The sequence below is a fragment of the Hemitrygon akajei genome, chromosome 18, assembly GCF_048418815.1.
Source record: "Hemitrygon akajei chromosome 18, sHemAka1.3, whole genome shotgun sequence".
In the NCBI taxonomy this organism is placed as follows: domain Eukaryota; kingdom Metazoa; phylum Chordata; class Chondrichthyes; order Myliobatiformes; family Dasyatidae; genus Hemitrygon; species Hemitrygon akajei.
Genome location: NC_133141.1, coordinates 20,191,837 through 20,217,789, shown reverse-complemented (window position 1 = coordinate 20,217,789; position 25,953 = coordinate 20,191,837). Strand labels below are relative to the sequence as shown.

The 25,953-nt window shown below is 45.1% G+C and overlaps 1 protein-coding gene across 7 annotated transcripts in view; it reads left to right on the top strand.

Moving 5' to 3' along the window:
- Positions 1-25,953, top strand: part of LOC140741173 (RNA-binding motif, single-stranded-interacting protein 2-like) — a 221,574-nt gene that overhangs the window by 153,678 nt on the left and 41,943 nt on the right. For all 7 annotated transcript variants that reach the window (XM_073071035.1, XM_073071034.1, XM_073071037.1 and 4 more), the window contains exon 5: positions 25,139-25,296. In XM_073071035.1, the coding sequence (XP_072927136.1) occupies positions 25,139-25,296 (158 nt within the window). The remainder of the gene's footprint in view (positions 1-25,138; positions 25,297-25,953) is intronic.

The window sequence follows — 25,953 nt, the reverse complement described above, 5'->3', positions numbered from 1 at the left end:
CATTTTCTTACCATTGCTGCGAAGCCCAGTATCTATTACTATTGAGCGGTCTTATTGAACGACTGCTGTCCTTTCAGTGGGCAATGCCATTGGGGATGGTGACCTGGCTCACTTAGCCCCAGCAGTGATGTAAGAGAGGTGTGTGTGTGTGTGTGTGTGTGTGTGTGTGTGTGTGTGTGTGTGTGTGTGTGTGTGTGTGTGTGTGTGTGTGTGTGTGTGTGTGTGTGTGTGTGTGTGTGTGTGTGTGTGTGTGTGTGTGTGTGTGTGTGTGTGTGTGTGTGTGTGAGATTTCTGTCGTTTCACAAACTGGGCACCAGAGAAGGTGATTTGTGCACATGCTGAGTGCCCCTTCCTCAGGCCCCGCTTCTCCGTACAACCCTGTGCAAGAGCAGCAGTCCCAATACCCCTCTGCCTACTTTCCCATTACCATGTTAATACCATAAGGCATAAGAGCAGAATTAGTCCATTCAGCCCATCAAGTCTGCCCTGCCATTCCATCATGGCTGTTTTATTATTCTTTTCAACCTCATTCTTTTGCCTTCTCCCCATGACCTTTGACGCTTGTATTAATCAATTGCCTCTGCTTTAAATATTCCCAATGACGGCCTCCACAGTTGTCTGTGCCAATGAATTCCACCCTCTGGCTAAAGAAATTCCTCCTCACCTCTGATCTAAAGGGAAGTCCTTGTATTCTGAGGTTGTTTCCTCTGGTCCTAGACTCCCCTACTCTGGGAAACATCCTCTCAACATCCACTCTATCTAGGCCTTTCAATATTTGATAGGTTTCAATGCATCTTTTTTGATGGGGCTTGTGTTCTGTCATTGAACTGGGCCCCAGGCTAGTCTCTAAACTCTAAAATGCGTGCTCTGTATGCATTTGTGTGTGTCGATGTACGTTTATGTCGGTGCATATTTGTCTGCTTATGACTGATGTGTGTGTATGTGACTGTGATGTGTATTTTTGTCTGACTACAGCAATAGCAGCAGATGATATGCTGGTGGAACTCAGCAAGCTGAGTAGAATCTGTGAGAGGAAAGTCCTAATGCAGGGTTTTGACCCAGAACACTGGCAATTCTTCTCCCTCTCACCAAGGGTGCTCAACCCACTTGAGTTCCAACAACAGACTGTTACTCCAGATTCCAGCATCTGAACTTGTCTCCCCAGAGCAGGATTAGATTTGACCGTATCACATTAGCAGAGCAACTCGCTGGTGAGCAGCTAGTAAGGTGAAGCTTTTGGAAAGAGGTAAGAGTGCAGAATAAGCTACAGAAAAGGGCCCCACTCACATCACACCACACAGCTGTCTGGTTTGAAGATCCCGAGAAGTGAGTTAAAGAATCTGGTTGCCTTTGCCAGTGAAGTTTGTGAAGGGGTGGTTGGAACAGAGTCAGTGGGAACCCTCATAGGAAATGCAGAGGACACTTTGGGGCCCCATTTCCAAAGAAGGATGTGTTGGCCCTGGAGAGGGCCCAGCGGAGGTTTACAAGAATGATCCCGGCAATGAAAAGGTGTGAGGAGCAGCACACACAAAATGCTGGAGGAACTCAGCAAGCCAGGCAGCATCTATGGGAAAAAGTAAGCAATCGATATTTCAGGCCAAGACCCTTCATTTAGAAGCGAGAAGTGTGTGGAGGGTTGGGAAATCTCTTTGAATCCTACCAGGTGCTGAAAGGCCTGGATAGAGTGGACAAGGAGAGGATGTTTCCATTAGTAGTGAAGTTTAGCATCCCAGGATACAGTATCAGAATAAAGGGACATCCCTTTAGATCAGAGATGAGGAGGAATTTGTTGAGCCAGAGGGTGGTGAATCTGTGGAATTCATTGCCACAGAGGGTTGTGGAGGCCAAGTCATTGGGGGCATTTAAGGCAAAGATTGATAGGTTCTTGGTTGCTGAAGGGGGGTTGAAGCTCCCAACTACAACCATCCTCAACCATGATTCAGTGATGGCCACATCATATCTGACAATCTGTAATAGTACAACAAGATCATCCACCCTATTTCTTATACTCTGTGCATTGAGATATAACACTGAGTCATGAATTTGCTACCCTTTTTGATTTTACTTCCCGAATGCAGTAAAGTCTGACGTAGCAGTATTTCAGTGGAGTAAGGGAAATTACAGTGATATGTGAGAGGAGTTGCCCAAAGTAAATTGGAAGGAAATGATGGCAGGGATGTCAGCAGAGCAGCAATGGTGTGAGTTTCTCAGAAAAATGAGGAAGGTGCAGGATAGATGTATTCCAAAAATGAAGAAATACTTAAACGGCAAAATAGTACAACCGTGACTGACCAGGGAAGTCAAAGTTAGTGTAAAAGCAAAAGAGAGAGCATACAATAATGCAAAAATTAGTGAGAAGATAGAGGATTAGGAAGCTTTTAAAAACCTACAGAGAGCAACTAAAAGAATCATTAGGAGAGAAAGGATAAAATATGAAAGCAAGCTAACAAACAATATCAAAGTGGATAGTAAAAGCTTTTTCAAGTATGTAAAAAAACTTGAGAGATGAGGTGGATATAGGACCGCTAGAAAATGAGGATAGAGAAGTAATAATGGGGACAAGGAGATGACAGATGAACTAAATGAGAATTTTACATCCGTTCTCACTGTGGAAGACACTAGCAGTATGCCTGTAGTGTGTGAGGGAAGAAGAGTGGGTGCAGTTACTGTTACAAGAGAGAAGGTCCTCAAAAAGCTGAAAGACCTAAAGGTACATAAGTCACCTGGGCCAGATGAACTGCACCCTAGGGTTCTGAAAGAGGTAGTGATAGAGGTTGTGGAAGCATTAGAAATGATCTTTCAAAAATCATTGGACTCTGGCATGGTGCCAGAGGACTGGAAAATTGCAAATGTCACTCCACTCTTTTAAGAAAGGAGGAAGGCAGCAGAAAGGAAATTATAGACCAGTTAGCCTGAACTCAGTGGTTGCGAAGATGTTGGTGTCAGTTGTTATGGATGAGGTTGTGGAGTACTTGGTGACACAGGACAAGATAGGACAACGTCAGCATGGTTTCCTTAAAGGGACAAACTTTCCTGATAAACCTGCTGGAATTCTTTGAGGAGATTACATGTAAGCTAGATAAAGGAGATGCAGTGGATGTTGTAAATTTGAACTTTCAGATGGCCTTTTGACAAGGTGCCACACATGAAGATGCTTACCAAGTTAAGAATCCATGGTATTACAGGAAAGTTACTGGAATGGTGAGAGCATTGACTGATTGGTAGGAGGCAGCAAGTGGGAATAAAAGGATCCTTTTCTGGTTGGCTGCCAGTGACTAGTGGTGTTCCGCAGGGGTTGATGCTGGAACCACTTCTTTTTATGCTGCATATCAGTGATTTAGATGATGGAATAGATGGCTTTTTTGCCAAGATTGGTGGAGGGGCAGATAGTGTTGATGAAACAGGTGGGCTGCAGAAGGGTTTGGTCAGATTAGGAGAATGGGCAAGAATGTGGCAACTGAAATACAGTGTTGGGAAGTGTATGGTCATGCACTTGGTAGTAGAAATAAATGAGCAGATTATTTTCTAAATGGTGAGAAAATCCAAAAACCTGAGATGCCAAGGGACTTGGAGTCCTTGTGCAGAACACTCGAAAGGTTAACTTGCGGGTTGAATCGGTGATGAGGAAGGCAAATACAATGTTAGCATTCACTTCAAGAGGTCTAGAATATAAGAGCAAGGATGTGATGCTGTGGCTTTATAAGGCACTGGTGAGGCCTCACCTTGAGTATCGTGAACACTTTTGAGCTCCTCTTCTCAGAAAAGATGTGCTGGCATTGGAAAGTGTCCAGAAGAGGTTCACAAGGATGATTCTGGGAATGAAAGGGTCATCATATGAGGAATGTTTGATGGCTCTGGGTCCGTACTCACTGGAATTTAGAAGGATGAGGGAGAATCTGATTGAAACCTTTCGAATGTTGAAAAGCCTAGACAGAGTAGATGTGGAAAGGATGTTTCCCATGGTGGGAGAGTCTTGGACAGGAGGGCACAGACTCAGGATAGAGGGGCATCCATCTAAAACAGTGATGTACAGAAATTTCTTTAGCCAGAGGATGGTGAATCTGTGGAATCTGTTATCACAAACAGTTGTGGAGGCCAGGTCATTGGGTGTATTTAAGGCGGCAATTACTAGGTTCTTCATTGGATGCGGCATCAATGGTTACAAGGAGAAGGCTGGGGAGTGGGGTTGAGGAGGGGTAAAAGGGTCAGCCATGATTGAATGGTGGAGCAGACTTGATGGGTCAAACGCCTTAATTCTGCCCTTATGTCTTATGGTCTTACGGTCTTAAATACTCCTGAGGTCTTAGTCCTGAAGCTGCCCCGTGAGTTGGGGTGGCCAAAATTGGCAACAAGGCCTTCAGAAAGTGCACCCTGAGGCTCAGTCCACATCCCCACCCTGACACCACTGACAGCTCACACAATGAAAGGGCAGGTTTTACTGGTCCAAAAATGTTACTAAAAACAATTATTTAAAATATTAATGTAATTATTTAAAATACACTGATCTAGTCTATTAATTAAAAAATGTAAAGAGAAATAGAGGAAAAAAACAAAAATATTGGCTAAACTTAATCTTTTTATGAAGGTTAGTGAGCTCTTTGAAATGAATGCACCGTGTTACATGCACCCCCAATAGATGACATATAAATGCGGGGCCAGATGCAAAGTGTATCCTGTCTCCCAGCTCAGTAAGGAATTTTAACTCCCCTAAATTATCAGCTGAGTTTACCCAAACCTACCACTCTCCCCCCCTATACCTGACACCATCACCTTAAAGTTATGTTCCCCTCATATTAACCAATCAAAGACTGAACAAGCCTCCTCATCTGAACAAGTTTCTCATCTCTATGCTTTGGCCACCAGTATATGACTTCCAGACACAGTCTGGAATTGGTCTCACCAATACTACCATTGTACCCATTCCAATAAAACGTTTTCCTTCTTAAGCATGTGCATGCTAACTTTTTGTGTATCATGTTCAAAGGCAGCCAGATCCCACTGTGCTGTGGGCTCTCCATTTTTACACGATTCTGCTTGCGTTTCCCTCCTACCAAAGTAGAGAAACTTACATACCCCTCATTATATTCCACTGCCCTAGAACCATGCTGTATCTCTCAATTAATAGGATATAAATAAAGCATACCTTTTTCAGAAAGCCTATAGGTTTATGGGAGCATCCTCAATCCAGGTCAGCACCCAGAGTTCAAACCATCCACATTTCTTTATTAATATTAGGTGCATTTGTTTTATGAAGGAATAAACCAAGGGCTCCTTCCATCCCATATGCCTCACAGCATCACTAGATGTAGACAGAAGAATTAGATGCATTGACTCGGTGTGATGTTTACAAGGCAGCTATAAAGTTAGACATTTTGACAAAACTCTTAGAAATTATCTGCCAGGAGTAGAGCCAACATACCAGTTAATACTGCAGTGTTTCAGATCGTTCAACTTCACTGCAGACTCAGGACCCACATCTCCATCTCAAAGCCCAATGCGGCCCGGCAGCTGTTGTCCCCGGCACACAAACGCGCGCGCACAAGTTAACACGAACAGATATGTACACACACACACACACACACACACACACACACACACACACACACACACACACACACACACACACACACACACACACACACACACACACACACACACACACACACACACACACACACACACTAACACGAACAGATATGCACACTTCATACACGCACTCCAGTACAGACAGACAGACACAAGCACACATAGATTACAACAGCACGTACCCATTCGCATGTAAACACAGACACATCTGCACACTTCATATGCACACACAACCGCAACACACACCCATGCACATGTAAACACTAGTACACACACATACATACACTCCATGCCAACAGCCAGACACAGACACACACACATTAACACACATTACTGCAGCAGCACAGACCCATGCACATATGCACTTCCACATATCCGTCCATATCTCACAGGTCCAGACATATCTCCACATATGGGCATCCACACCCACACAAGTACATTTATTTCTGTCCACACATCTGTACACAGTCATGCCCATGCGCATGTACATACATATCTTGAAACCATGCAGTGAAAATAAGATGCTATTCTATTCAGCTGGATGGAGTAGATTTCAGCCTTAAAATAATTCATTTGTAAGCTTCTATTTTTGTGGTCTCACCTCTGTCGTGCAGGATATTTTGGGGGTAACAATTTGCTGTTGCAAGGAACACATAAATGTTGTGTAACATTCTTGTAAACTGTTTCAACAGAGGTGAGACACCGTTTGAAAAAAGCAGTGCTGAAAGTTGAAATAATGTAGTAAGAAAGTTTGTTATTATAGCTCCTTCCACTTCCAATTACAACATGGAGAGTCTCCCTATTGTAGTGTCTGTGTCTAAACTTCTAGTAAAATGTTTAAGCTCAGCCACAGTGCAGTTTGTTTTTAGTCTGGAGCATGAACCTGGGTTGTTCTGATCTGGACTGCTTACTAATTCAGTGCCTACACCTCGGTTAAGGTGCAAAGCCTGGAAACAACAGCGTCCGGACATTTATTAAAAAAGAAACAGGTGGTTCACCTTTCCACTCCTTCACCCTTTATTCAGTAAGCACTTAGTAGCCGAACCTCATCACCCTTGTGAAGGTGGTGGTGAGCTGTCATTTTGAACCACTACAAATTGAGTTTTTCGTCACGCTTACAGATACAGTGAGGTACAGGTGCAGGAGCTTGTATGTAGGTACAAACCACACACAGAACAGAAATTCCGCAAGGCAGTGAAGAAAGCGACTGTGCAAAGCAAGACTTTAGTTCAAAAAATTCACAGAGAAAAGTCCATGGTAGTGCAAGAGCAGATCCGCAGTGTTCCATTGCTGAAGTAGTGTTAGGGTTGTGTGGATTGATTCAAGCACCTGATGATTGTAGGGAAGTAGCTGTTGCTGAACCTGGTGGTGTGGGACTTCAAGCTTCTGTACCTTCTGCCCGATGGTAGCTGTGGGATGGGGGCATGGCCTGGATGGTGGGGATCCTTAATGAATGATCCCGCCTTCATGAGGCAGCACCTCCTCTAGTTGCTGTCAGTCATGGGAAACCTGTGATATGTGGCACCACTCAACCAGGAGTAACCCTTCTGGCTATCTGTCCTGATGAAGCATCTTGGCCCGAAACTTTGACTCTTCATTTCCCTCAATCGCTACTGTCTGACCAGCTGAGTTCCTCTAGCATTTTGTGTGTGTTGCTCGAGATTTTCAGCATATGCAGAATCTCTTGTATTTATAAGGTTGTGTTCCTGGAATTTAGAAAGTTACTTGATTTGATTGAAGCTTTCAGAATACAAAGGGGAGCTGATGTCGGTGGATGTAGAGAAACTCTTCCCACTGGCCAGGGAGTCAATGGGATATTTTGGAGTGAAGTTTGGTAGCTCTTCCACACACATAAAGAGAGGGGGAGATTGGAAATCTGTTGGCAACCAGTGCCAAGTCAAGCATTTGGTTCAAATGTCAGTGTAATATTAGCTGCCAACAACTAGTTGTGGAAGGTGTGAGAAGGGGTGAGCTACAGTTGCCTGTCAGGGGTTTGGCGATTGGTGAGTGGGTGGATCGGGTCAGATTTCAGAGCTTGGTGGAAGGATCATAAGACTACAAGATATAGGAACAGGATTAAGTCATTCAGCCCATCGATTCTGCTCCACCATTCGACCATGGCTGACTTATTTTCCCTCAACACATTCTACTGCCTTCTCCCAGTAACATTTGATGCCCTTGCTAATCAAGAACCTAACAACCTCCACTTTAGATTTACACAATGTCTTGGCCTCCACAGCCATCTGTGGCAATGAATACCACAGATTCATCGCCGTCAGGCTAAAGAAGTTCCTCCTCATCTTGTTCTAAAGGGGCGTCCTTCTATTCTGAAGCTGTGCCCTCTGGTCGTAGACTCCCCCACAATTGGAAACGTCCTCTGCACATCTACTCTAGGGTGGTGGTTGGTGCTGTGGTGGGGAGGGTCGGAGGAGCCAAAGGAGTAAATAAATAAAGAGGGCTTACATGAGCTAGCCTCAGCCTGGAACTTCTTTAGGGAGAACCCTTTCAATTGCGGGTAGTAAACCTCTAAGGGGCAATGCAAGTCTACCACCCCAAGCTTATAATAGATAAAATGGATGAATACGTTGGCAAACAGTTTGGAAGAACAATCGGAAATATTTAAAGCAATGTTCCACAGAGTCCAGAAAAAAATTATTCTATAAAATGAAAAGAACAGAGAAAACATTCAAGAGAGTCCGTGGATGCATAAGTACTTATGGGCATGCTGACGATAAGGAAAGTGACAAGATAGTCAGAGAACTGAGGAGAACATGAGGAGATTAAAAAAACACAGACAAGATAAAAATAGTAGGTAAGGAGGGAATATGAAATTATATTATTAACAAAATAATAAAACATTTTGCAGGTACTTAACAAAAAACAGGAAGGTTGGATAGAGGTAGTTAAGGCCATTACCATAGATAGGGAAATGGTAGATATATTTAATCAGTATTGGGCTTTGGTTTTTACCAGGGCAATAGAATAGGAGGACTTGGCAGTAAGTGATAGGGCGAGCAACAAAATTAATGCATTTAAAATAGAAAACAAGGATGTTAGAAAATATTCAAACCCAAACAGGATAAAACTGGTCAAACACGAGGAAGTCTGCAGGTGCTGGAAATTCAAACAACACACACAAAATGCTGGTGAAACACAGTAGGCCAGGCAGCATCTATAGGGAGAAGCGCTGTCGACGTTTCGGGCCGAGACCCTTCGTCCTGACGTCGACAGCGCTTCTCCCTATAGATGCTGCCTGGCCTGCTGTGTTTCACCAGCATTTTGTGTGTGTTGTTGTTAAAACTGGTCAAGACAGGTTGGAATCATAGGTCTCAGAAGAATCTGAGGAACATATAACAAAAGCGTTAATGTATGTAGTTTATAAATCATTAGACTTTGATATTGGGCTGGGGAAACAGTAGGTAGCTAATGTAATGCATGTGCTGATCAAGTGTGGGGGTGGGGGAGGGAACATGTCTAGGGAATTGCGGACCAGTCATCTTAACATCACCAGTATGTAAAACAACAGAATCCCTATTAAAAGACAGGGCAGAAGAACATCAGACAACGAATGGTCAGTTTGTAATGCAGAAGTGAAAATTGTGTTGATCAGGAAGTAATGGAGAGAGTAGACAGTGGTGGTTCGGGGCAGAAATGGTGTGGGAGTAAGGAGAAGCTATTCGTAGCAGAGCAAGGTGGGAGTGGTGTTCCACAAGGATCAGTCCCGGAAACGCTGATGCTCACAATCTGCTTTAATGATTTAAACTCGGGAAAACAGAAATACAATTCCTAAATTTGGGAATGGGGAAGAGTCAGCTCTGAGGAGGATAGGAGGAAAGAACTGATAAACGTGTAGAGTAGGCAAGTAATTGGCAAATGCAGTTCAACAGAAATGTGAGTTCATACAATTTGGTGAGAAGAATAGGGAGATAATTCATGACCGGAAATGTGTAAGGTGCATGTAGGGGAGAGAAACAAAGGGACCAAAGGTACAGATACACTGATAACTGAACATTGTGCTGTAGATTAGTAAGGCCAGAAAATAAACAAGCCAAGTAACAGAATTTATTTCTAGAGGGATTTGTAGGTACCTGAGAGGATTTGAGAAGGAGGTTATGCTCAACCTGTATTGAACCTTGGTTAGAACACACATGTAGAACTGCAGGTACCATTCATCTGCACTACTGAGAAGATTTATGTGGGTGGCACAGAAGTGAGAGGGATTATATGTTATGTACTCCGGGGCATCAGAGTTCAGAATTCAAATCCAGCACCATCTGTAAGAAGCCTCTGTACGTCCTCACTGCGGAATGCAAGGGTTTTCCCTGGGTGCTCTGGTTTCCTCCCACAGTCCAAAGACGTACCAGGTAGGTTAATTGATCACTGTAAATTGTCCTTGATAAGGTTAGGGTTAATCGGGTTTGTTGCCGGGCGGCATGGCTCAAAGGGCCGAAAGAGTCCATTCCGTGCCCTATCGCTTAAATAAATATAACGACTACGGCTGGGTAGACTGAGTCTATCTTCTTGAGGTGGTGACCTGATGGAAGGTCTCAAAAATCACGAAAGGGATTTCATAGACTGGATGCAGTGAGACAGTTCTTAGCTGGGGAGGAGCATAGACAGAGGCCAACTGTTGTGGCTACCAGCATTGCATAAGAGTAATCCAGCCAGTTCCAGTCCCTCCCCTCTCCCCATAGTCCTGCAAATTCTTTTGAACACTACAGTTGAATCCCCTCCCACTCTTCTCAAAGCAGTGCATTCAGATCTCAGACACTCCCTGTATTAGGAAGTTATTCCTCATATCATTTTTGGTTCCTTTACCAGTCACTTTCATTTCCTATTTTCTGGCAATAGGAACAGTTTCTCTCTCCCTATCGAAATCTTGCATGATTTGAAATCCCTCTTTTCCAAGGTGAACAACCTCAGCTCCTCCAGTCCATTCACAGAACAGAAGCCCCTCATTCTTGCTATCATTTTACTCAATCCCCTCTTCACTGTCTCCAAAGCCTTCACATCTTTCCTAAAGGGTGGTGCCCAGAACTGGACATAATACTACAGTTGTGACCAAACCTGTGTTTTGTAAAGATCTGTCATCATTTCTTTGATCTTTTACTCTGTGCCTCTATTTATAAAGGCTACAGTCCCATACGCTTCAATTACTTTCTATGCTTGCCTTGCCTTTTTCAACAAAGCATACACATATGCCTCCAGATCACTGCTTTTGTACCCTATTTACAATTTTATATTGCCTCTTCATAGTCTTCTTACCATAATGTAACGCTCCTCATTTTACAGCATTGAGTTTCATCCATCGCCTGTCTTCCACTGTACCAGCCCATCTCTTGTCACCTTGAAGTTTATTACCATCCTCTTCACAGCTCACCACACCTCCAAGTTTGGTCCACCTGCCGATTTAGAAATTGTACCCTCTAACCCAAGTCCGAATCAGCAATATACATTAAGAGAAGTTGGTCCTGGTACTGATCCCTGGGATCTCAGCTGCATATTTTGCTTCAATCTGATAAACAACCTCTCACTGCCACTCTCTTACCCGTTTTGTAACCGGCATTCCATCCATGCTACTTCAACCTCTTTCATCACATATGCTTCAACCTTGCTGACTAGGCTATCAAGTGACACCTATCGAAGACCTTTTGGGAGTCCATATATATTACATCAGCCACATTACCCTCATTGATCCTCTGTTACTTTAACAAAAAAAGCTCTATCAAGTCAATTAGATATGTTTTGACTTTAACAATTCCAACTGGCTTTTCTAGTTGATCCATATTTGTTCAAGTCACTCCTAATGGCATCCCTGATTATTGCTTCGAACATTTTCATTATCACTGAAGCTAAATTGACCTGTCTGTAATTATTGGGTGTATCCTATGCCCCTTTTTGAACTGGGATGTAACATTTTCACATTTCTGGTCTTTGGGACCTCTGCAATTTTCCCTGTGCTGCTTCACCAACTGAGCATCCAGTGATTTATTAAGTACGGTTAGCCTTTCTAGTCCCTGCTCTTTCTTAAAGTTTAGCCCATGCGCCTTCCTTTGCTGAGGCTCCAGCAGTATCTTCCTTGGTGAAGACCTAATGAACAGGATTCATTCAATACCTCAGCCATGCCTTTGCCTCAATGAATGAGTTTCCTTTCTGGTCTACTTACCTGTACACATGCTTGTGGAATATTTCCACCTTTTCTGTATGCTCTTCATTTCTCATACTTCTACTGTTACTTCTCCTTGGAACATCCCATAATCAGCCTGGTTCTTACTTATGTTAACAGCCAGAAATCTATTTTCCTGCCCTCCTCCCTCATGGAAATGTACCTAGACTGCAGCTGAAACATCTCCATTTTAAAGGCCTCCCATTGTTTTGCCTATCAAGCTTAGATTCAATGTTACTCTGGCAGATCTATGCCCATCCTGCTGAAGTTGGCAGTTTTTATCTTCGTGCCATCTATCTCCTTTTCTGTAGCTATAGCATTGAGCCATACAGAGATAATAAGGGGAGATTGGATACGCATATGAGGGGGGGGAAGGAAGTAGCGGCATTATGAGGGATTGATTTGGAGGCTTGGGTGACATTGATTCAAAGACTGAAAGTACATTTATTATCAAAGTATGTATGTAGTATACAACCCTGAGATTCGTCTTCCCCGCAGACAGCCAGAAGAAAGCCATTTGGCCCATCAACTCTTTGCTAACTCATAATGTGATCCCATTCCCTGTAAACTATTCTCCCCACATTCCCAAAAACTTCCCCAGATTCTACATATTGGCAGAGATTTACAGTGGCCAATTAACCCACATCTTTGGGATGTAGGAGGAAGCCAAAGGACACCTATGTGTTCATAAGGAGAGCGTACAAAATCCTCACAGACAACAGTAGTGTCTCATATTCAGCCGCACGTAGGGAAGTATCTGCCTGGGTGATATTTATCAGAGGCTGTCAACTTGGTGTTTCATGTGAAGCCATCTACCTGGAGGAGATTACACAGGAGAGCATCTGAATGTTGTGTTTGAGGCATAAAATGTGCTCAATATAAGTCTTCAGAACATGGGATTGATGGGAACCATTTTGCCTTTGTATTGACACATTCGGGAAGCCTGTTTGCTCGGAGACTGGGAAATGCAGCTACTCTCATTGGGCTCCATCCTTCTCCGTTCTCTGCTGGTACCTTCTGCCCACGCCCCCTTCTCAAAACCCACTCTTCCCCACCCCTCCTTCCAACCCACCAACACAGCAACTCACCAAGCATTCTATCTGGAACGATTGTATCTTTCCCAAGGTGCACCTGTTGCCAGGAATTTCCTGGCCCTATTTTCAAGTGAAATTAGAAGCATCAGGTGGCCTACACTGGGGAGCTGCCCCAGCTCTGTAGCAGATTAGGGGGTATTCTGGAGGGTGGGACAAGAGGAATGTGGGGTATTGAAGCCTAGCAATCTGAATTAGCAAAGTTGCTCTGCCGTGGCCCCAAACGTTGTTCCCCAGTTAGGCACAGGGCTGCCTTAACACAGCCAAAGGAGGCTCGCTGTTTCACTGTCTCTGAAGGCATGCCAGTCCGGTAAGACCTTGGTAGCTGCAGACGGTGAAACCTGGCAGAAAGAGCCCCCCTCCCCCCCCCCCCCCCCCACCACAGCAATAATGTCTTTGTAAAGTGTGTATGTGTGTCATGTGAATGTATATAATGTCTATATATCACATATGCATAGAATGTGTGTATGAATCTGTATTATATGAGTGTGTATAAAATCTACGTATGATGTATACATGTATGCATATAGTGTGTGTGTGTGTCTCTGTATAATGTTTGAGTATTTAGTGTGAGTGTATGGTCCATGTGTGATGTATGTGTTTGGGTATAGTGTGCATTTGTGTGTGTTTGTGTACAAGGGGGAGGTGGGGATGGGTATGGGTGGGATTATCAGGTTTGCTTTTCACACTTAAGATTTGTAGCTAATCCAGCCCAGGCAAGTGAAATGAAATTGTCTCCTGGCCCATGAGACAATTTCACCTCAGTTGTGGTAAACGATGGCCCGTGACAGTGATCAGCCTACCCAGTCCACCCCGAGGAAGTGGGATCTTCCTCGATGCACGCTGAATATTTATAAGTTACCTCTGCTTTTCGACTTTCATGCCGCAATGCGCTGTTTTTGCGCAAATGGTCTCGCAGACACCGCTGTAACAGGCGCGCAACTAAGAAGCTAATTGCATTGGGCGTGCAACAAAGGTGCTAGCAATGCACTTAGAGAAGCTGCAAGCTGCCTTCAACTGCCACCAAGTGCTGAAGTCTCTGGTGATTGTCTTGATTGGCTTAGCTGGGCCAGTGAGAACTCAGTTTACCCAGAAGGTCCTATGTTCGCTCAGGCACTTGAAGAATCTCTTTGGCTCTTCTTTCTTCTTGCAAACAAAATATTGCACCCTGTGTCTAAATTTTCCTTTGCAAGAGTGCACCTTGCTATAAGTGACAATCCCCAAATCCACAGAGAACTATGGGCCAGGTTAGTAGTTGCTTCAAACTGATGGGTTAATGATAGATATGTTTCTGGAAGCACTTTCTGTTTGCAGGGTGAGACTGCACTGTACTGTGGAGAAATGTAAACTACTTCTGCCGTTGCCTTAAGATCCTGGGCTCAGAACAATGCCTTACAATGTTCACTCTCTTCCACTGTGATCAGTAATATCTAATTGTTATGGACTGGAATGTGTAATGCAAACATTGCTTACAATTGAATTTCTGTTAATATATTGTATAAGTATCCACACCTGCACAGTATCAAAGGATAAACATCTTTGTGTTGCAAACGCCTTTGATTTAAGGCCAGATTACTGCTTAAACTGTACAATGCTGGTACAAGGCTTGTTAAACTCAATGGTCAACACATCTTGGCAGATCACGGCTAATATTGTTGCCTAGAAACGTACATAGTAATTAGGAGCAGAAGTAAGCCATTCGGCCCCTAGACCTCCTTCTGGCATTTGTAACCTATCTACCCCCAGTAACCTTTCATTTTCCCCTTGCTTATCAAGAATTCCCTAATCGATAATGCTAAACCTGCTGTGGACCAGCAGTTACCTCTCCTGTTGAAGTCTGTGTAACAATGATCAGAGTTGGGGTAAGACAAGACAACTGATGTTACTTGGGCATTCAGAGATGGCCTTCCTGGCATGTATCACGTAATTGGAGAATTTTTATATTCTTTTGGATTTGTGTTACTGCCTGGCTTGCTGACTGGAAGTTTGAATGCCGAATTAGTAAGTAGTGTCGTCCTTATGACTAACTTGCTAATTGAGCCTGTACAGTTGCACAGTGCCGCCAGTGTTACGTTGTGTTGCACTCTGCATTGCTTCTAACCTCACGTCTGAGTGTCTGCCACAACACGGAGGGGAACTTGTCGGGGCAACATTCCAGCACTGGAGAGTTATCATCAGTCTTAGCAGTCACTTGGTCAGCATTAGAGCTCAGGGCGATTCCTTGCCATGAAGAGCTGGAGTGCTTATACAGGTAATTCTCCCCCCCTCCACTCTTTTTCTCTGTTCCCCATTCTGGTTCCCCTTTCACCCGTTCTCTTCTCCTCACCTGCCCATTACCTCCCTCTGGAACTCCTCCTTCCCTCTTTTCCATGGTCCACTGTCCTTCTTCTTGGGACTCACCTATCACCTGCCAGCCTGTAACCCTTCCCCTCCCTGCACCTTATTATTCCAGCTTCTGCCCTTTCCCTCCCCTTCCTTTGCAGTCTTGATGAAGGGTCTCAGCCCAAAACACCAGCTCTTTATTTCCCTCCCTAGATCCCTATTTTTGCTTTGGATGTTTTGTTCTTTTCCAGGAACTCCCTTACATTAGGTCCAGAAGTCAGGAAGGCAAGCTTTAGCATGCTTAGTGGCTTCAAGTATTGTAGAAACAAGAATTTGTACTGATTGACCGGGTACCTGAGAATCACTCCATGTTGTGTTATGGCGTTACGTTGGTGTTCTGTGCAAGTCACATAAAAAGTGAGGTTCAGAGAACAGCGCTGTTGGATCTCCCAGTGTAACACCACACTGACTCTGTTCGTTTCAGCACAGTCTTCACTATTGATGTTCTTGCCTCTGCCAGCATGTAGGCCAGCAGGTATGATCACTGCAGCCAGCTGTTAAAGGGACACACCACAGTCCAGCTGTTAGAGAGTGTTGCTACTGAATGGGTGGATGTTGTAGTGATTGGAGGGGAATGGAAGGGTGTTCCCAGGGGATCAGAGGGACTGGTACAGGCCAGTGAAGGACAGAACCCAATTTGCACCGAGGTGATGGTGGCCCTCCAGGGTTACAGCCCAGTCCTCCTGGGGAGAGGTTGCCTCAGAGGTCTCTGTGAGGGCGAGTACAACCTCTGAGTGTCTATACATTAGGGAAAATGGAGGTAAATTCTGTGCCCACTCTCCTGCTCCCAGGGGCAGGAGGGCAAGCAGAGGAAGTAACTATCATAGAGTAACCCGGCATGGAAACTGTCCCTTTTGGCCCAACTCATCTGTGCCAACCAAGTTACCCGCAAGCTAGTCTCATTTGCCCTCATTTGTTAATTCCATTGCCCCGTTTATTTCCCCGTAACCACTCTCTCTCATATTACTACACCACAAAGTCTGTAAACAGTTTGCTTTGTTAAAGAAGCAACATTTCAGGAATAATTGCCATAGCCATGACTCAGAAGCTGTCACGCAATGCAGATTTGTCCAGAGCGCTCATGCTTCTAAGTTTTATTTTGGAGGCAAGTCCCCATGCCCACTGTCCTGCTGGGGAACAAGGAGAGGAAGTCAGAATCAGAATCAAATGCATTATCATTGACGTGAAATGTGTTGTTTTGCAAGAAGTATTTTGGGGGTTGGGGGGAGTGTCCTCCCTGGTACAGCAGAAAGCAGTAAACTCTGGAAATGGCAGAGATCAGCAATAAATCATAAACACAAGAGATTCTGCAGATGCTGGAAATCTTGAGCAACACGCACAAAATGCTGAAGATCTGCCAGCTTGTATTCCTTCATTCCCCCCCCCCCCCACCACCCCTTTATTCTGGCATGTGCCCCCTTCCCTTCCAGTCCCAATGAAGGGTCTTGGCCAGAAACATCGACTGTTTATTCCTGTCTATAGATGCTGCCCAACCCACTGAGTCGCTCCAGCAATTTGTGCACGTTGTTCAAGAGATCAGCATCAGAGGCTTGGAATGGTCCTGAGGTCAGGAAGCTGAGAGTGACCGTGACTCTTACCTCCACGGACCTGTCAAGGCACAATGGGCAGGTATGTTTAAAGTCATGGGGTCACTGATCTCAATGAGGACAAACATGCAGTGAGATGCTGTCCCTGTATGCAGCCTAGGTTCTGTTCCTAAGCCCTGTTTTCTTCCTGCTCTCGGAGCTGATGTCGATCTCTCAAAGGGGCGTGACCACTGCCCTCCAACACACCCAAGGCCGCATGGGAATAGTGGGGTTTATTCCACCAACGTTACATCACAAGCATCGGGACACTTGGTGAAGCATCTGACAGATGGATTACAACAACTTGGCAATATATTTCCCTCCATATGAATGCTAACCAGCCTGAAATTCAGGTTTGATGTGGTTTTCGAGAAGGATGTCTTTAAGAGGCTGCCTTCGTTCTTAACTTTACAACGCCCTCCTTGTCTCGTTTCCTGAGGGAGTGTGTAACGTAAACTTGAATGGAATTTGCTGCATTAATGCCAGTGAGCTGTGGAGAGACAACACAGGCAAAACGATGACCTTTTTTTCCCCCTGGAAGATTTATTTAATAGGATTAGCTCTTGGCTTTTGGATCTTAGTGTGTGGTTCCTGCTTGAGAGAGGAGGGGCAGAAGAGTGTGAAGGTGCCCGGGGGGGGGGGGGGGGTGGGCATGGTCGTGATATGATAGGAAAGGGAGAAGCTTTTGAGTTAGCTCATTGACATGGTGAAATACAAAAGCAGCTGCCACTGTACATACTGCAGGCTTCAGTCTCACAAAGCTAGCTGTGACCTCACTAATTGTTCCCGTTTTTTTTGCTTTTTGGTCAATTGCCAAGCATAGAGAACCAGGGAGTAGTTTTTCCCACCACTTCCTTCTGTGAAGGAAAATATCAATTGCTCTTCTTGTCTCTCTCTATGAGCATGTCCTCAGCTCAAAGGAATGCTTGTAGGTCCTATTCAAAGCCGATTCTTTGGTCTGATTCAGGCAGGCCTATTGAGAGGGCGATTGAAAGAAAAAAAACACATGCCTCAGTTGACCGCGATAAATCGTCCTAAACACTTTGGAGAATGGCTTCTGTAGTATGGACGCCTACACTTGTAAGGCATTGTGTGACGGGCTTCGTTTGCTTTAATTCAGAGCGCTGACCTTTTCCAGCATCAGCCTTCTGAAGCAAAGCTGTTGGCCGTTCGGATCGAGACCGACTTGTGGTTTAAACACAAGAAGGGGGAAGCCATTCAGCCTCTTGCTAGGCCGTAAGATGAGATCCAGACTGATCTAACATCTCCAAGTCACTGTTCTTGTTCAATCCCCATATTCCCTTCATTCCGAGCATAATTCAAAGCTTTAGAACACACAATTAGGATTTTGGGAGTTTGTGGTAAAACTCACAATTTGGCCCAAGTGTGGAGAGAGAGACACAGAAATGGGTCAACAGTTTACTGACTTTCATGAGAACTGTTGCAGAATTTAAAGGGAAAGGAAAACAATAACCACTAAGCCAACAGGACCGTTAACTAAAACTCTCAAACTGAAAGTTAATGCTAACACAGCGGCTGGAAGCAATAACGAAGTACTAAATGAACACTGCTCCTTGAGAGTGTCTGTTGAAACAGTAGTCTTCTTTCCCGGACAAGGATGAGGGTAGGCAGGGAGTGTAAATGTTGTTGTGCTTTTGGTCAAGTCTCAGCAAGACTAGAACAAAAAGAAGGGAGTTAAATACCACCACAATGAAACAGTAATTAGCTGGATCATGCATACTCATGCACGCGATTGCCAAACCTGTTCCGCAGCCCACCTGCGAGGATGTGTAGCTGCTGTAGCAGAGTCTGTGTTTGTGACAGTTTGCAGTGAATATTAACACCATTGTCTCAGAAGTGGTTGATGGGAGCTGCAGAAATTAACCGATAGTCCCCATGGTCTAGTATCCAACTACTGTGCTGGCAGTAGGTAACTTAATGATGGGTTCAATTCTGTTCTTAGTGAATAGTTATCCAAAATTGTTCCTACCTTTCTTGTGTGCAGTTCTGATTTCTGCATTATATGAAGGCCGCGGAGGCTTTTGAGAGGGTGTAGAAAAAGTTTATCAGAATGCTGGATAGGTTAGAGAGCACGAGCTTTAAGGAAAGGTTGGACAAACTTGAGTTATTTTTTCTGGGGAGTCAGGCTGTAGGGAGACCTAATAGAAGATAATAGAGTTATGAAAGGCACAGATGGCAAAGTCCTTCCTTCAGGGTCAAAATATCAAGTAATAAAGGACAGACATTTAAGGTGAGGGGGGGAGTTGAAAGATGTGCAGGACAAATGTTTTTACACAGAGAATGGAGGATGCCTGAAACGGGCTGCCAGGGACGATGGTGGGAGCAGATATGATAGTGGTGTGTAAGAGACTGTTAGATGGATGCATTAATGTGCAAGGAATGGAGGGACATGGATCATGTGTAGGAAGAAGGGATTACTTTAATTCAGCATTGTGTTCAGCATAGACACTGTGGGCCGAAGGGCCTGTTCCTGAGCTGTACAGTTCTGTGTTAACATGGCACTGAGGCAATGCAACAGGCTTCTCAACAAACATCTCACCAGCTGGTACCAGGTTGTTCTGTGTTACATAACAAGAATCAGAGTGTAAAAAAACTTGCCCCACACATCTCCTTTGAACTTCTCGTCTTTCCCTCTTCACCTTAAGTGCATGCCCTCTAGTATTAGACATTTCAACCCTTGAGGAAAGAAACTGGCTGTCTACTCTATCTACATATCTCATAATCTTCTACATTTCTCTGAGGTCCCCCCTCAGCCTCTGCTGTTCCAGAGAAAACAACCCAAGTTTGTCCAACCTCTCTTTATAGCCAGTGACCCCTGAATCCAAGCAAACTTGGTAAACTTCTTCTGTACTCTCTGCAAAGCCGCCACAACTTTTCCACAATGGGACAACCAGAATTGAATATGATTATCCAAGTACACCGGAACCAGAGTTTCATAAAACTGCAGCATAGCTTGTGTGGCGGAGGGCAAAGAGGAGTCAAATCTGTGGAGTTACATCAGGCCAGGCTGAGATCAGAGAGAGGAAGCTTTCAGGCACAAGGGACTGCAGATGCAACAAGCAGCTTGCTGGGAGATCGCAGTGGGTCAAGCAGCATGAGTAGCAGGAAAAGGGATCATCTTGATTCGAGCGCCTGCCTCAGGACTAAAGGTGGAGAGAAAGGATGGCCAATTTAAAGAGGAGAGGGGGAGCAGTGAGACAGGGAAACGCAGGCAGACATACAAGGAGCAACCTGCCCTCGTAGGTTTAACGATGTAAATAAAAATTTTGAAATATGTGATGGGGTTAAGAGGTGTCTAAAATTGAAGGCAGAGGTTTAAGAGAAGGGGTAGGAGGTTTAGAGGATATCTGAGATTGTGTTTTTTCTCTCTCCGCCCGCCCCCCCCCCCCCCCCCCCCGAGATGGGGGTTGGAATTTGGAACACACTGCCCGAAGGGTTGGTGATGGCACAGATTCTCACAGCATTTGAGAATTATCCAGACAAGTACTTGAATCACCAAGACAGACAAAGTCAAAGAGCAAGTGGTGGTAAATGAGATCAGTGTAGATGTGTACTGGGCGGTAGGCATGGGCATGGTGTGCCAAAGGGCCTGTTTCTGTGTTGTGACTCTATGACTGTCTTTGGGGAAGTTGGAGTCCTAAATCAAAGGATGCGGACATGAAGGCAGGTAGACTTCACATTATTTTTAATTTGTGGCTGAAATCATGAGTGTCTGGTTTTCTGGATTCTTGGAACAAGACTCAAGGTCGGCTTCTAGCTTTTCCAAGAATTGTAAATCAAGCACAGGGTTGCAGCTCTGCTGGAACCCTTGGGAAATCTGCAGACTGCAGCCAACTCTGAAACCTCACTCCATCTGCGGCCTCGCATTGTCTGAGACTTTCAGATTTTGCTATCCCCTGTTCTATCCCCCATCCTGATGAACCGGCCAGCCCAAGGAACTAACCCTTTCATGGCTCTACCGGAGGCGGCCCGGATGTTGAAGCAAGCAAGCCAGTACATTTGTCAGAGGCCACTCATGAGCATTAGAATCACTGTAGCTAATGGTAATTGGTTTATTAATGTCACATGTAATGAGATATAATGAAAAGCTTTTGTTTATGTGCCATCAAGGTAGTACAAAGGAAAACAGAATGTGGAATATAGTGTTACAGTTACAGAGAAAATCCAGTGCAGGGAGACCAATACAGTGCAAAGGTCACAGTGAGGTAGATTGAAAGGCTAGAAGTTCACCTTAATCATACAAGAGGTTTATCACAGTGGGATGGAAGCTGTCCTTGAGCTTGGTGGTATGTCTTCCAGGATTCTCTATCTTCTGCCTGAAAGGAGGGTGGATAAAAGAGAATGGACGGGATGGGAACCTTGATTATGTTGGCTGTTTTTGCTGAGGCAGCAGGAAGTACAGATAGAGCTGACGGAGGGGAAGCTGGTTTGCACGATGGTCTGAGCTGTGTCCATGGCTCCCTGTAGTTTGTTGCGATCTTGGGCAGAGCAGTTGTCAAACCAAACTGTGATGCACCTAGATACGGTGCTTTCTGTGGTGCATCTGTAAAAATCGGTGAGGGTCATCAGGGACATACTGAATTTTGTTAACATTCTGAGAAAGTACTTTCTTGGTTGGACAAGGACAAGCTCTAGGTGATATTTACACCTAGGAACGTCAAACTCTCAATGATCTCCTCTTCAGCACCTTTGATACAGACAGGAGCCTATGCTCCACCCCACATCCTGAAGTTAGTGACCAGCTCTTGTGTTTTTCTGATATTGAGGGAGAGATTGTCATCTTGACACCATGCCCCTCTGCCCTCTATCGCTTTCCTGTACTCCGTCTTGTCATTGTTTAAGATCTGGCCTACTATGATGGTGTCCTTTGCAAACTTGTAAAGTTAGAGCAGTGTTTAGCTACACAGTCATGAATGTACAGTGAGTAAAGTCGGTGGCTAAAGGATGCTGGCGGAACTCAATACTGTGTCAGGTAGCATCTGTGGTGTGAACGAGTGGAGGAGAGTATGAAGAGGTGAGGGGAAGGGGTGGCAGGTGATGGGTGGGTCCGGGTGAGGAGGGGGGATAGGCAGATGGAGGAGGGGAGAGAGGAAATAGTGACAGAAGCTGGAAGGTGAGAACTGGAGGTCACAAAAGACAACAGTTCATGGGATCTGATAGGAGAGGAAGGTGACCAAGTCCTTGGTTGGTCCCATTGATGCAAAGGAGGCCTCATCAAGAGAATAGAATGCAATAGATGAGATTGGAGGAAGGGCCATTTAGGTCTCTGGATGGCGGATGAGGGCTCCATCAGCCATTGTGTGGGGGCTTACCCCATTTCCTGAAAAAAGTAGGACATTGCAGATGTTCTGGAGTGAAAGGCCTCACCTCTACAACGGGTGCAGTGGAGATAGAGGAACTGAGAAAAAGGAATGGCATTGTTACAAGAGACCAGGTGGGAGGAGGTGTCGTCTAGATAACTGAGGGTGTTTGTGTGTCTGTAGTAAACATCAGTGGATCCTAAATCTCTTGAGATGGAGACGGGGGATCCAGAAAGGAGAGAGAATGGTCGGAAATGGATAAACGTTAACATCCCGTCAAATACAAGTCAAAGAGGTGTGGCGTGTGGTGGGGTGGGGGGGATTTAGGACAGGAGAGTTGGGATTGAATGGGACAGTTTGGGGATGGGAGAAGTTGGATTTAATAGGACAGTTTTAGGATTGAAAGGATGGGATCTGATGGGACAATTTGTGGATCAGACAGATGAGATTTGATCAGGCTGTTTTGGGATCAGAGAGGTAGGATTTAATGGGACAGTTTGAGGATTGGACAGGTGGTATTTAATGGGTTGGTTTGGGTAAGCAGCAGATTATGCATTATTAGAATCAGATGTGTTACTGGGTGTAAAATTGGCCGTACCTGGAGAATTAAGGTTTCCTTCCATCTTCAAAATTCCTCAGAAACGAACCTCTTAATTTCTGTAACCACAAACAAACCCTTGCAGCCGAGTCAGACCATTCACCTCCTGCGATAAAGCACATCTGGCCCTGGTTTCCTCAGGAAGACACAATCTATTCTCTTATCTCTGAAGCTTCCCAAACTGGGCGCTATGTGTCTTTCCAGACAGACTCTAAATATAGGAGTGTTTTGTTCAGTATGAGGAATTTAATAAACCTAAGAGAGCATACCAAATAAGGAAACACCCTGTAACCAGCAAGAGAGTAGAATAACCTTGCAGTATGAGCACAGTTCAACAGCTTTAGGGTTTGCACAGTTGACTTTAACAGTCATGCATTGGTTATATAACAGGATATGATAAACCGGAACTCCCGTCAAATTGGTGGATGGTGCCTTTTTGTGTAATGTAACAGAAGGTGCAATAACTTGGAGGTAATCATTAATGGGGAGCAGGGAGCAAGAATGGATCTAAGGTTGCGTCTCACTGCTTCCTCAGTGGTTGTGTCTTGGCTTGTCCCTTGGGATTGAAGGTGACTGGTTTCCACTCCTGTTCTGGGGTGACTGATGAGGCCAGTGTGGGACCCAAAGACAGGGCAGTAGGTGCAGAGATTTCCCAAGACACCTAAGGATGTGCCGGGGCAGTCCGCACCTTCTCCACTATGAGCAGGTATGGGCCAGTGTTTCCCATCCTCTGATGGGGTCAACAAGGGTGTTGCATTTCCTCAAGGAGACTTTGAGCAGATCCCTGAATCTTTCCCTCTGTCCACCCTGGGTCTACTCCCAGGGATGAGCTCGAATGGAGAGTCTGGTTTAGGGGTTTGGGATTAGTGTGGGCCATCCAGCTTAACTGGGTTGTACCTAGGGCCTTGAATGCCAGGGATGTTGGCCTAGGAGAGGACACTGATGTGGCTCACATCCTCATGGATTTGGAGGCCTATACAGAGACACTGTGCGGGATATTTCTTCAGACCATAGAACATATGTTATAGCACAGTACAGGCCCTTCAGCCCATGATCTTGTGCCAATCTTTCAACTTACTCCACAATCAATCTAACCCCTCCCTACCACAGAGCCCTCCATTTTTCTACCATCCATGTGTCTATCTAAGAGTCTCTTAAATGACCCTACTGTGTCTGCCTCTACCACTGCCCCTGGCAGGGTGTTCCATGCACCCATTCCTCTCTATGGAAAAAACTATCTTTGACACCCCCTCTATACTTGCCTTAAATCCCATTAAAATAATGCCCCCTCGCATTAGCCATTTCCATCCTGGGAAAAAGACTCTAGCTGTGCACTTGATCTATGCCTCTTATCATCTTGGAAACCCCCTTTGTTCCAAAGAGGAAGCCCTATCTTGCTCAACCTATCCTCAGAAGACATGCTGCATCCTGGTAAATCTTTGCACCTTCTGCCTGTGATTGACTGGGCTGTATCCACACTTTCTTTAGACTTTTCCATTCCTGGGCATTGGTGTTTCCATATCAGGCCAGTGGTGTGCAATTGGTAAACTCAGTCGTACACTGAGATGTTCAGATTGTGTCCAAGACCACAAGAGCAAAGGTCGAGTTAACAATGACGAATCCAGCCATAGGGAACAGGTTGATGTCAGTTATTGGCACTGCTCTAAACTCAGGAGGTCAGTCTGGGAAAGGTACACACAAAGTTTACCCAGGATCGAACTCGATCAAGACCTGTGAATGCCCATTGTCTGGAGAGTTGTGGAGCGTGGGAGAGGTTGACACAGCAGAGAGGGATTACCAATGAAAGTGAGGCACTTCCTCTCTCAAAGGGGACCGTCCACAACCACTGGTAGATGGAGCCGTAGGCTCCAGTTGTAAGAGTTCAGACCAATCACATCTTATTAAATGGAAGGGCGGGTTCGAGTGATCAACTTTGCTCGTGTTCCTTACGTTCTGAACTTTAGGAGATTTGAAAACAGAGATTCACTTGATCCTCTTCCCAGCTTCGAGCTGCAAGACTCGGCAAGCTTGCCGGGTTAGGATCTTGTTTCTCTTGGCCTTATTCCAAAGTTTGGGACCAACTCTTGAGTCACAAAGGTTGAACAGAAAACACGGACCCATCAATACATTTGAAAAATGATAAACCAAAGTTAATTGTGGTGGTGATGTGATACCTCAAGAAGACAAGGTTGGTGCAGCGAGAGACACAGGCCTCACTAGCCATCAAGACTGTTGGATGGCAATTAGCCAATCGGATGAGGCATTCGATTCCAGTTATGGACCATGTGTGTAGGAGAGGAAGAGGGGGTTACGGAGGGTGTTAAGACTGAGGGGCCGTGTGAGATGGCTAACAATGTGTGGCAAGCACAGAACAGTGTTGCAAATAGATCTTTGTGTTTATACTGCAGCAACAAGAGCAAGACCCGACGAACCTGTACATCTCCAACCTGCCGCCATCCATGGATGAGCAGGAACTGCAGAATATGCTCAAGCCCTTTGGACAAGTCATTTCCACCAGGATACTGCGGGATGCCAACGGTGCCAGCCGAGGGGTTGGTTTTGCAAGGTGAGAGTGCTTTGGGTCGCCCTGTAGTTCCCTGGTAAAGATTCTGCTGCTCACTTGTTTGCTGCAAACTTGTTCACAGTTCATCAAAGTTTCCATTTTCAGTTCCCCACTCCATCTCTGCAAGCTCCTCCAGGTTTCCAAGCATCTGCAGAAATTAAATCTGCTGATGCTCCATACTGCACCACCACAGGACATGCCTTGAGCTTCCAAAACCCGAGGCTCTGGAATCCCCTCACTACCTCTCCCCCACCAGTCTACGTGCTTTACGACATTCCATCAAACTGTGCTTTTGGTCATGTATTCCATCACATTTCCAAGCGCAGTGACAAACCTCACCATACATGACAATAAACTTAACCTGTATCTCCCTCTGTAGCTCAGCACCGGTGTTCAAGTGGAGTCATAGAGCTGACAGCACGGTAAAAAGCCCTCCAGCCCAACTCATCCATGCTGACCAAGTGTTTACCTGAGCTGGTCTCATTTCCCCCATGTTTGGCCCATATCCCTCTCAACCTTTTCTATCCATATACCTGTCTTAATTAATATATTAATAAACAATTCCTGGTATTTCAGCGCAGTGATAATCCTGCCCACCTCGTAGTGCACGTTTCTCTGTAATCGGCACTTGGTACCCGACCTTCATGAGTTCGGCCACAC